Below are 11,968 nucleotides of genomic sequence, written 5' to 3'. Positions count from 1 at the left end.
CGAGCTTTATGTGGTGTCCCATGTTGAAGCGATGTTCAGGAACCGCAGATTTTTCAGGCAGCCCGAGCTTCTGTTGCCTTCCTACCCTACGTCGGGACGGCCTTCAACCGCATAAGCAGGCTGCTGGCCAGGCACAACATCAAGTCTGTTGGTCTTCCGCCAAAGAAAATTACCAGTTTTCCCCGGCCGGTCAAGGACGACCTAGGACTGAAGACGCCAGGCTTATACAGCGTTCCCTGCGAGTGCGGCAAATTCTACATTGGCCAAACAGGCCGTTTTGTTGAGGAGAGAGTCAGGGAGCACGAGCGCGACAAAAATGTTTACCCTCAGTTACGTTCCACATTAATATAAAAGTAAAGTTTGTCCCACTATACGCCATGTAGGCGTTTGGGGTGAGTGGAGGTATAGCTCCTCTCTTCCTTGACCTCGGCACTAGATGGGGGTGAGTGGTCAGCATCACGCCCCGGCCGGCTTTACCCCCGGGAAAGGATCCCGGTACCCATTGTAGAGGAGGCTGGGTGGGCCCCAGAGCCGGTCTGGACGCAGAGGCTAGAGGAAAAATCCTCTGCCCCCGTCGGGGATCGAACCCCGGTCGTCCAGCCCGTAGCTAGTCACTATACTGACTGAGCTATCCCGGCTCATTCCACATTAATATAACTTACTTAATTTACCTAAATTATTATTACAATCTAATGTATTCAGTAGAAATTTTCCTTTGTGAATTAAATGTCCAGTGCATTCCTGTAAATTTTTATAACCTTTTATACTCTACTATTGTGTTCGTGTGCTTCACTCTTGTGCTGTATCTGTAATTGGCCTTCTGGCTGTTAATATAGCACACTAATAATAAATGATTGAACTGAATTTATGACCAAAAGAATAGCATAGGTTACCGTGAAGTCTTAAGGATTTTATTTAATGAGGATACTATCTCGATGGTGATTTGTACTGTACCAATGTACAATTCTGATTTCCACAGAAGAACTAACATCAAAAGCTGAAAATAACACCAAGAAGTTTTAACATTGTAACATAAAAGGTGTTAACATTTGTAAGATTTGAGGTTTTCACAGCGGTGAGTATGAAGATTTCTGTCTTCTGGGTTGTTGCGCTGTGTAGTCTGGTCGATGTTAACCAACGTTTCAGAGGTCATACTGCCTCCGTCATCAGGGCGAAGATTTCTGTCTTCTGGGTTGTTGCGCTGTGTGGTCTGGTCGATGTTTACCAACGTTTCAGAGGTCATACTGCCTCCGTCATCAGGGCGATGAGTATGAAGATTTCTGTCTTCTGGGTTGTTGCGCTGTGTAGTCTGGTCGATGTTAACCAACGTTTCGAAGGACATACTGCTTCCATCATCAGGGCGATGAGTATGAATATTTCTGTCTTCTGGGTTGTTGCGCTGTGTAGCCTGGTCGATGTTTACCAACACAGCGCAACAACCCAGAAGACAGAAATCTTCGTGTTAACATTTAATTAAAAGAATTGGATTCCCCAGTGATCAGCAGAGGTGTAATAATATGTGAAGGTAAATGATGATCTAAGGGCGGACCAGAGGGTTCAAACCATGTTGTGTTATACAAAATACTAAGACATATAGAGGCATTTTAAATGTTGTGTATTGATAGTTAATAATAATGAATAGAATAGAATTTATTTACATTCCATAGATCCTTCATAATTCTAAGCCAAGGATGTAGAACAGGTCATGGCACAAATACAATACTTGTTTCTAGTACAAATATAAATTCATAGTTAAAACAGCTATTGACACATTTTTGGAACTACAGTATTACAGCAAAATAATTATGATGAAAACCATCGCCATTATTACTCACAAGTATTTATAATTCTTCTACTTAGTAGAAGGAGTGAGATAGGAGATACTCTTTTAACATTGGCTTAAACATTTTTATATCGTGGTTTAAACTTTTTATATTAGATGGAAGATTATTGACTAACTTAATTCCAGTATAGGAAACTCCCTTTTTATTTTTATTGAGGTTAGAAATCAGCATTGAAGGTTATATCTGTATCTTGTTCTCATATTACGGATATCTGTATTTGTTTGAAATGTACAAGTTTATTTTAAAATTTACTCACTTAATATACGTTGTTAAACTGTTTTTGGTTAAAAGCAGGGCAAAGAAAAATGTCCAGGAATTTGTGTTGTTATCCGAAAAAATTATGCATAACACCAGAAAGACAAAAGGAAAGTAAATTCAAGATGAACAGACTCCTCACATTTGTGTTGACTATCAACAAAAAAAAAATTTAAATGATATTTATTTATTATCTTCTATTATAAAAAGCAGTGCAGGAATTTTAAAATTAATATATTACATTTATAAATATCTGATTAGTCAAAAATTTAGTGTAAAAATCCTTCTTTTTCAGAAACATTTTAATAATTTCGAATCTAAAGGGTTCTGACAGTGGTGGATTATACTTAAAATGATTAATTGTCTGTACTTTTCCATCATCCTTGTTTAAAAGAAGAAGTACCTGGAACCACATCCTATTCTTTGTCAGACAGTAAACGTGGGCTACTTTTAAATTACATAGCGCAGAAAAAAATGTATAATAGGATCATAGCTACTGCTGCTTCTTTCCAGCAGATACATATTTTCATTCCATACATAGCTTTATTAATATTTGTACATATTAATTTCTTTCAGCCTCCAGTGGCAGTAACATATCTTGTACATGATATTTTGCTTTGTATAATCTAATGTAAATAAGAATGCCAGTCAACATGGCAGAAATAATGATGAGTATGACCAAGCATCCAACAATCAGGTTTTTCACATCATCAGCATTTTGAACTTTGATAGTCGGCTGTACATTAGTTGATTTCTCTGGGTTGCATGTTAGATTCTGAAGTTGTTCTCTGATACTAACTATAACACTTGCTTCTGGAAGTCGGCATGTGGCCATTGGGTTTAGAAAATGTGCATTCCACCACAGCCATACATCCCATAAAGCACAATCACAGATGAGTGGATTCCCTGATAGATTGAATGTTCTCAGACTGTTGAGTGGCTTCAGGAGCTCAAAGTTCACAGAGGTCAATTTGTTATCCTGGAGTTCAAGCATACGTAGCTTATTCTGTGAATTTAATAGACTAGAATCCAATGATGTCAACAAATTTCCATCAAGATATATCTGCTCCAAGTTTGTGAGAGTTTCAAATGCCCTGCTACTAATTGTTGTTAATTGGTTATTGTATAATGATAAGGCTCTTATAGACGTTGCACCGATAAAAATACCGTCATTTATTTCCACAAGTTTATTGTCATACAGCCATAGGATTTCCAATTTTGGCATCTGACTAAAAGCACGATCCTGTATTGACCTGATCTGATTGTGGTGAAGGGAAAGGTTTTTTAAATTTATCAGTTTAGAAAATGTGTCCTCCTCTATAGTAACCAGCTGGTTATTAGATAATGCCAGAAATTCTAAATTGACTAAACTATTAAACCACTCTTTATCCAACTTACTTAGTGCATTGTTTATTAGATTCAGAGTTTTGAGATTCTTTTGTGATTTGAATATTTCTGATGGAAGAGATTCAATTTTGTTTTTTTGTAACCAGAGAATGATCAAGTTCTCCAGATTACTAAATATTTTAGCGGGTAATGTGGTCAACATGTTCTCATTCAAATAAAGAATTGTAAGTTCATGCAAAGACATAAACAGTGACTCTGGGAGATCTTTCAGCATATTCTGATCAAGGTCTAATCTTTTCAGATTTGTAAGTGATGAGAAGACATTGGCACTAAGAGAACTTATAAGGTTGTTTTCTAATTGAAGCACGAGGAGGTTGCCTGACAGTTTGAATGTATCAGAGGACACTAACATCAGTTTCTTAGAGGAGCAGTCAGCAGTTTGGTTGGTAGAACACTGGCATATTGACGGACACATGGCAGTCATAACTGGAGACAGACCCACGATGAGCAAGAACCACACCAACCTTCCCATTTCAACTGAAACGAAAGTTAAGTGCTAATGAGAGTATTTGCCTCAAGAAAGAAAACGTAACAGGAGGATGGAGAAAATTGCATAAAATTAATCCTTAACCAAATATTATCAGGATAAAAATCAATAAGATGAATGTTTCTTTCAGAAATGGGGTGTGAATATGTAGATTCTGAATGGGTTGCAAAGGTGGGCACTTGTAAACATGGTGTTGAAACTTTTGTGTCATAAAAGTAATTTCTGAACCAGCTGTGTGGGTGTTTCAATGGATAATTCTATGTAAAATGTGACTGATTGAGAGAAATAGAAATAATTCCATAAATGGTGACTTCTGAGTGTTTATCTTTGCATAATTTGTTCCAGATAAAAGTCATTTCACCTGAGTAATTCATCTAAACTGTGTAGATATGACTTAAAATGTTACTTCCAACTACCATGTTCTTTATGGACATTCAGGAGTAAATAAATCAGAATTCATATATATTGTAATATGTTTATAGCAGAAAGTATATTATATCAAATTAACGTCTTTTTAATGGGATATAGTTCTGCTTAAGAGATGACATTTAAAAAGACGGATTTATTGTTATCCTCCATGTTTATTTTACTTTTATAAAGTCAGAATTTGTAAGAGCCGGGATAGCTCAGTCAGTATAGTGACTAGCTACGGGCTGGACGGCCGGGGCTCAATCCCCGACGGGGGCAGAGAATTTTTCCTCTAGCCTCTGCGTCCAGACCGGCTCTGGGGCCCACCTGGGGTCCTTTCCCGGGGGTTGAGCCGGCCGGGGCGTGATGATGACCACTCACTCCCATCTAGTGCCGAGGTCACGAAAGAGAGGAGCTATACCACCTCTCCCCCCAAGCATGTAGCAGGACAAACTTTACTTTACTTTACTTTACAGAATTTTTAAGTTCTGTTTTTTCCAATGTGGAAGACATTTTTTCATTATATTTCACCTGATATCTTCAGTGTTTACCTTCATCTCCTTTGTATGACATAAGACTCCATTCACTCTGTTTACGGTGTTCCAACCTGTATTTCAGTACCCTTTCCAGTCCCTGGACTAAGGCATTGTTAAAGAAGAGGGATACAATAAAGTATATCACAGAAAAATTTGAGAGTGATGCAGTGTATGATAATATCAGTAATAAACTCTATTACAAAATGATGCACTTGTACAAAATACTACCCTTAAAATAAGTAACCAAAGATTGTTGTATGGTATAGTGGTTATCATCCTTGCTTCATATTTCAGAAGCATCAAATTTGGAACTCCGTCCAGAAACCTGCTATCCTGACTGAAATTGTTGTGGTTCTCTCATTCTAAAGGAAAAATAGGCGACAATTATTTCCACATCCTTCCAAATTTATATTTCACAATTGTACCTTTGTTCTGCATTATAAATACACACGTTTGAGTTGGGCAAGCCTAATTAAATAAACTAAAGCAAGTTAAGAAATATGTGCATTGCATCAAAATGCTACCACATTTACAAGAATTTGATTGTGGTCCTTGAGAATGGTGACAGTGACATCAGGATAGTGTGACGATTCTGAATTGTCACTTCTGCACGCTTAAACGCATGCAGGTCTTTAAGCAAAGGCCCCCTTTTTGTCTGATTTAAACTATAACGTAAATGTGTCGACCAGTTTTAGTATTAAATAAAATATAGTATCAGATTTAAACCGATTGCATTCAGCAGGTCTCGAAGATGCTACATGTGGACAGTCAGACAGATATTTAGGGCCGTCGCACATGAGACACCTAACCGCGCAGATGTGAGAGACGGCTAAGCTGCGCGTCATGGCAGTCCAGAAAACCATATAATAGAATCATGGGCAAAGTATTCGGCGCGTTTTCGTCCGTAACTGATGGTTCTTCACGGTCACGGTGGAAGTTTTGGCGACGCCTTGCTAAAAACATTTATCTCTGGTTTCAGTTCTGAATAGTAGTTTACGTCGTACAAGTTGCGGCTTCACCCAAACCCATACCTTATACGCGCCACCTAAGCAGTGACATGTCTGTGGCTCGCCACTAGCCGCGAGCACAAAATGTGGCCTGCCCGGATTCTGGTATCAGCATTTAAATAAGCACCGCAAACAGCGGCACTGCTGCCACAGTCACGCGTGCTCATGAAAGGAAGTCGTTTCAATATTTTGAAAACATAAGGGCTTCACAGTTGAAACCGAAGATTATTCAGCAATATGGGCCGCATAAAAGATGCTAGGAACAATAAACAGAAAAGCGGGACGTCTGGCATGAAATATTTCATGCAGGGTTTTAAAACATGGAAATAAAGAGGACATATATGGCGGTATTCTGGATTGAAGCGCAGTGAGTTGAGGACGAAAGTAAATTTACCAAGTTCGGCCCATATGCGTACTTTGATACGTATTATTTTGGTACTTAATTGTAAATTCTTAATTTTTTTAAAGTTTAACACTGAAGTAATATACTTGGGCAATAGTCCTTGGTCAAAAGAAAAAATGTCGAGGAAAAGAAACAGTAGACTTAGTTAGTATTAAAATATATTAAAATTGGCCGTCAATCACAATATAAGATAATTAAAAGATTAAAATATCATTTTTCGTTCCGTATCGAGTACTCGATTTACATATGGAACATTTACGACATGTTTCGGCTATCATAGAGCCGTCATCAGGTGTTATGTTATAAACTTTTTAACTGAATTACTGATTTTTAATGATTTTTAGTTTTCATTTTTCTTATCATTTTCTCATCCTTCATATTGTATCTTCATCCGTTGTTGTGTCACATGTCACTAATATGATTGTATGTCGTAGTGATGCCAATGTTGTGTATATTGGACTGTGAAGTAAAGGTTTCAATACTATTAATGAAAATTGAATATAGAAAACAAAATAAATAGATGAAAGTAATCATGTAAACTTACCCGAGAAGTAATATCGTAGCAGTATTAGGAGAGATTGGAGGTATACTGTATCGGATCGTGGCTGGTTACCGACTGCGGTGCTAGTGGATGAAAGGTGGTTTGTCAGGGTTGGGGTCAAGGTACTGGAGTGCATTAAAAATGGGGTTGTTAAGTAAAATATTATTATCATTAAGGCATATGTTTTGTTTATAAGTTTGATATATGTGATATTTTTCTATTGTATCTCTGTGTCTTTTGTTTTTTACTATTTTTAATATGTCCATTATTTCATCAATTGTGTTGTAAGCATGTCCTGTATTGAGAATGTGTTTAGAGTATGGAGAACTATCTTTGTTGTGTTTTATGGCTGCTATGTGTTCTTTGTATCTGTGTGTGAAAGTGCGACCTGTTTGAACTATATATATTAGAGGACAATCTTTGTATTTCAATTTGTATATACCTGGTAAGTGGTATTGGTTGTTTATGTTCGTTATTGGTTTTTGTTCGAGGATGTTTTTTATTGTGTTTTTAGTTTTGTAGGCAGTTTTATTTTATTTTCTTTAAATAATTTAGTTATGAATTTGGTTTCTTTACCTATGTATGTAAATGTGGCCCATTTATTTTGTATGTTTTCGTTTTCGTTGGGCTTTGTTGTATTATTAGGTTTTTTATTTAGTTTGTAGTTATTATATCCGTTTTCTTTAAGAATTTGTTGAATGATGTTTAATTCTATTTGTTTGTTTTTTATTTAAAGAAAATAAAATAAAAACGGCCTACAAAACTAAAAACACAATCAAAAACATCCTCAAACAAAAACCAATAATGATTATAAACAATCAATACCACTTACCAGGTATATATAAATTGAAATGCAAAGATTGTCCTCTAATATATATAGGTCAAACAGGTCGCACTTTCACACACAGATACAAAAAACACATAGCAGCCATAAAACACAATAAAGATAGTTCTGCATACTCTAAACACATTCTCAATACAGGACATGCTTACAACACAATTGATGAAATAATGGACATATTAAAAATAGTAAAAAGAAAAGACACAGAGATACAATAGAAAAATATTACATATATCAAACTTATAAACAAAATATATGCCTTAATGATAATAATATTTTACTTAACAACCCCATTTTTAATGCACTCCAGTACCTTGACCCCAACCCTGACAAACCACTTTTCACCCACTAGCACCGCAGTCGGTAACCAGCCACAATCCGATACAGTATACCTCCAATCTCTCCTAATACTGCTACGATATTACTTCTCGGGTAAGTTTACATGATTACTTTCATCTATTTATTTTGTTTTCTATATTCAATTTTCATTAATAGTATTGAAACCTTTACTTCACAGTCCAATATACACAACATTGGCATCACTACGACATACTATCATATTAGTGACATGTGACACAACAACGGATGAAGATACAGTATGAAGGACGAGAAAATGATAAGAAAAATGAAAACTAAAAATCATTAAAAATCAGTAATTCAGTTAAAAAGTTTATAACATAACACCTGATGACGGCTCTATGATAGCCGAAACATGTCGTAAATGTTCCATATGTAAATCGAGTACTCGATACGGAACGAAAAATGATATTTTAATCTTTTAATTATCTTATATTGTGATTGACGGCCAATTTTAATATATTTTAATACTATTTAAATAAATCACAATATGACGCACCTACAATATCTTAGTAGACTTAGTATTACTAGATACTCACATGAATAAAATTTATATGTCTAACGAAGTAAGCCACAATTTCCCCGTGCACTTTAATGTTTCAACTGCTTCATTACTTTAGGCCCATGCAGTATATTCTGAAAAGGTTTATTAAATGTACTGAAAAGAATTTACATAACATTGTATTAAATGTAACAAAACTGCCCGTACTTAAAATACATAATTCCTCGCAATTCCTACTCATAATTCCAATCAGGGTGCAACAACAACTTGATTCTTGAATATTCGGCTACAGGAGTATCAGACTACTTATGCTGTACACTTCGTTACTCAGGTGCTCGTATAACAAGTATGCAGATTACCTTTTCTTTTATGTCATAAATTTTCCTTCCTTAGACTTTGCTTCTGCTTGAAGATCTTCCTTTATTCCCAAATCTCTATTAATGCATGACCGTAGTTCATATATGATTAGCAATTTTGCACTCTCATCTCGATGAGAAGGTTGACGAGTTGCTTTACGGCATGTGTTTTTAGGCCGCATACAGTAAATTCATGTATTTATTCTAGTCACTACGGATCACTTCACTTCAGGATCCCACACTACCGCACATAACATTAGTACACACGTGCAGCCTGTAAGTAAATCCGCCTACAGTGACAGCTGCTGGATTTCTGAAGTGATAAGGAGGTTCACTGTGAGGCAGTAAGTTATTACTCTTTATAGCCCAAGTTTCAAAAGTGTTTCGGGTTCATACACCTGACCCAGGTATTTAAAGGTTAAAAACTGTGAAAAATTTTCGTGTCATTTTACTTTCCCATTTTGAATGATAATATGAGATGTTGTGGAAAATGCAATATAAGATTCAATTTTAAGAAATATGCAAGTTAACAATTCATTATGTTCATTTACAATTTAAACAGCAGCACTATATCTTTAAATATACAGGTAAATGTATCTGAAGAAACTTATTCATGCAAATTAAATACACATTTTCTGCATGGTGTGGATGGTGGTGTAAAAGATCTTCAGATGTTCAGAACTGCCAAGGTAATTTTCCTCCCCTAGTAAAATGACCTTTTATCTCTTTCTCTATTCCTCCTTTCTGTAATTTCACTGGTAGCTGAAGTCCTTCAGTAGTACTGTATGCACAGAACTCTGACCACCTCTTTCACAAAAGGAACCACAGAACACACAACGCGTTTAATTTTTCATCTGCTAACTTAATACAAACATCCAGAGGTATCTCAAGCATTCGGCACTTCCTGTTTCAGTTACATTTCTTTAGCTCGTAAGGACAAGGCAGATATTTGAAAACTCAAATAACTTCATAAACTACTATGCCTTAGCCTAGTTAAGGTGATAAGCAGTCGAAACAAATTTTTCTCGACTCCCACTCCGCCCAAAACATGTAGTAGAAATGTTTCTGTCTGTCCTGCAAACACTTATACTTTATCTGATTCTCTGCCTACTACCCTCTATTAATACACAGTCAATTCTTCTCAGTACTCATGAACAAGATCTTACTTGGTAACTATGACCAGACAAACATTATTGCTATGGGTCACACAACAAATGAAAGAATGTATTCTTCATTGGTAGTTCGTGAAATTGCTGGCTATCGCGCTGTTACAATAAATACGAGTCCCCCAAGTCGTGTACAGATACAACTTCAGCAGTGGCATTTAACATTATTTATATAATAAATAGAAAATATTATAACTCTGCAAATCATTATTGCTGCAAAGAGTAATGTAATTGTTATTTTATTATTGAAAAAAGTAAGTACAGCAATAAGAAATGAAACTTGATGAGGACAAAGTTAGAAAGCAGTAACATCACTTCCTCTTATAAGACTTATTGTTCTAATACTGTTGGGAGTGTTAGAATTTTTCCAAAATCTTTCCTGAACCGTACGCGAGGAGACATGAGCTTGGAGGCAGGAAATTCAACGATCCGCCACGTTGCGCGACATTGGCCAGCTGCGCCAGCAAGTGACTCGTATGTAAATGCCCTCAGTTGCGACCAACCCCAATAAAGACACCTTAATCAAATATCACACAACAATAATAATCAATAAATCCATGTGTATACTGGTACGAGGGTACGGCAGTTATTTTAATTACATATATTCTTGCTACTAACATTTCTAAAACAAATATATTATTTGCAACAAATTACTAATTTTTGGGTAGGACATAAGTTATCGCGTATCTTTTTGCCACATCTGAACACAAGCAAATTTCTTACCAGAAAGAAAAATACACAGTATAATGACTTCAGAACAAAATATATAGCCTACTAACACTATTTGCATCACTTTATCGTGTGGTCTGTTACGATTTCATGCCAACTCTTCAGTGGCCCTCCTAAATACTCCAAAATATAATATCAACTATTATTCTTGTTACAAACAACCTACGCTTCTATTATATTAAAAACTGTATTACTTACAGCTGGATCGTGCGGAACGTGTTGTTCTTATTCAAATTTCAGCTAGTTCTGAAGTCATCATCTCGTGCCTTTTATCAGTGAACTAGGAAATGACGTTAAGCGACCATGCATGCGCCTACTGATCCTTTGCCAGTAGCGATTAACATGTTATCAAACTTGTTTATATAGAAGCAACTACTGTAAAACTTGAGACAATAGTAATAGGTATACGTTAAATTTTGTAATGATTGTTATTTGTTTGTTTTGTTTAATTAAAGTCTATTAAATATTAATATTTTAATATTTTCCGTCAAATCACAATTTTAATAAGATAATAAAATATAAAATATTTAAAATATCATTTCACGTTCCGCATCGAATGATCGATTTACAAATTGGAACGTCTCTTACGACATGTTTCGGTTATATTTAACCGTCCTCAGGTATAAATTAGATTGGTAAATTTAAAACTCGAATTACAATCATTTACAATGTTATGCAGTTTATTGAAATGTTCTTATCAGATTACTCTCATATATTAGAACGAAGGTATTGTTGCGGAACGTGAAATGATATTTTAAATATTTTATATTTTATTATCTTATTAAAATTGTGATTTGACGGAAAATATTAAAATATTAACCTAATTCACAATATGACGCAAATATACTATCTATTAAAGATCTTACATTTTTAATCGATTACATTAGCCATTACAGCAAATGTCAGGATGATGCTGTTAATAACAGCAAAACGTAGAAAATTAGAATTAAATAGGATTTGAGATTCTCATGGCAGCTGTCTTCTGGGAGGTAGTGCCGTGTAGTCTGGTACCTGTTACCAACGGTTTGGAGGTTCTCGATGATCTTTCTGGTGATGAGACCAAGGACCTCAGAAACGTTAATAAACTTACACTGGACCACAAATTGTAAGAGAGTAATCATCTCATTAG

At 35.6% G+C, this 11,968-nt stretch overlaps 1 protein-coding gene and 1 long non-coding RNA gene across 5 annotated transcripts; one reads left to right on the top strand and one right to left on the bottom strand.

Moving 5' to 3' along the window:
- Positions 1–1,598: 1,598 nt before the first annotated feature.
- LOC110831894 (uncharacterized) lies at positions 1,599–11,180 on the bottom strand. 4 transcript variants are annotated; one of them, XM_087341004.1, is made up of 4 exons: positions 11,038–11,177; positions 8,626–8,722; positions 4,953–5,299; positions 1,599–3,983 (listed from the first exon to the last, which is right to left on the bottom strand). In XM_087341004.1, the coding sequence occupies exons 3-4, from the start codon at positions 4,972–4,974 to the stop codon at positions 2,662–2,664; spliced, it is 1,344 nt and encodes a 447-aa protein (XP_087197130.1). In that variant the 5' UTR covers positions 4,975–5,299; positions 8,626–8,722; positions 11,038–11,177; the 3' UTR covers positions 1,599–2,661. The 4 variants fall into 4 exon arrangements, with proteins under 4 accessions (XP_087197130.1, XP_021924074.1, XP_021924083.1 ...); XM_022068382.2 differs by lacking the exon at positions 4,953–5,299; XM_022068391.2 differs by lacking the exons at positions 4,953–5,299; positions 11,038–11,177 and adding an exon at positions 8,948–9,202.
- LOC147875186 (uncharacterized) lies at positions 7,705–8,584 on the top strand. The gene is made up of 2 exons (XR_015532818.1): positions 7,705–8,161; positions 8,247–8,584. It is a non-coding gene; the product is annotated as an uncharacterized LOC147875186 (long non-coding RNA).
- Positions 11,181–11,968: the final 788 nt, after the last annotated feature.

The sequence above is a fragment of the Zootermopsis nevadensis genome, unplaced genomic scaffold (assembly GCF_977971745.1).
Source record: "Zootermopsis nevadensis isolate Lab colony 2312 unplaced genomic scaffold, Znev_1.0 Znev_ptg000001l, whole genome shotgun sequence".
Classification (NCBI taxonomy): Eukaryota; Metazoa; Arthropoda; class Insecta; order Blattodea; family Termopsidae; genus Zootermopsis; species Zootermopsis nevadensis.
This window is presented reverse-complemented; position numbering and strand designations above follow the sequence as displayed.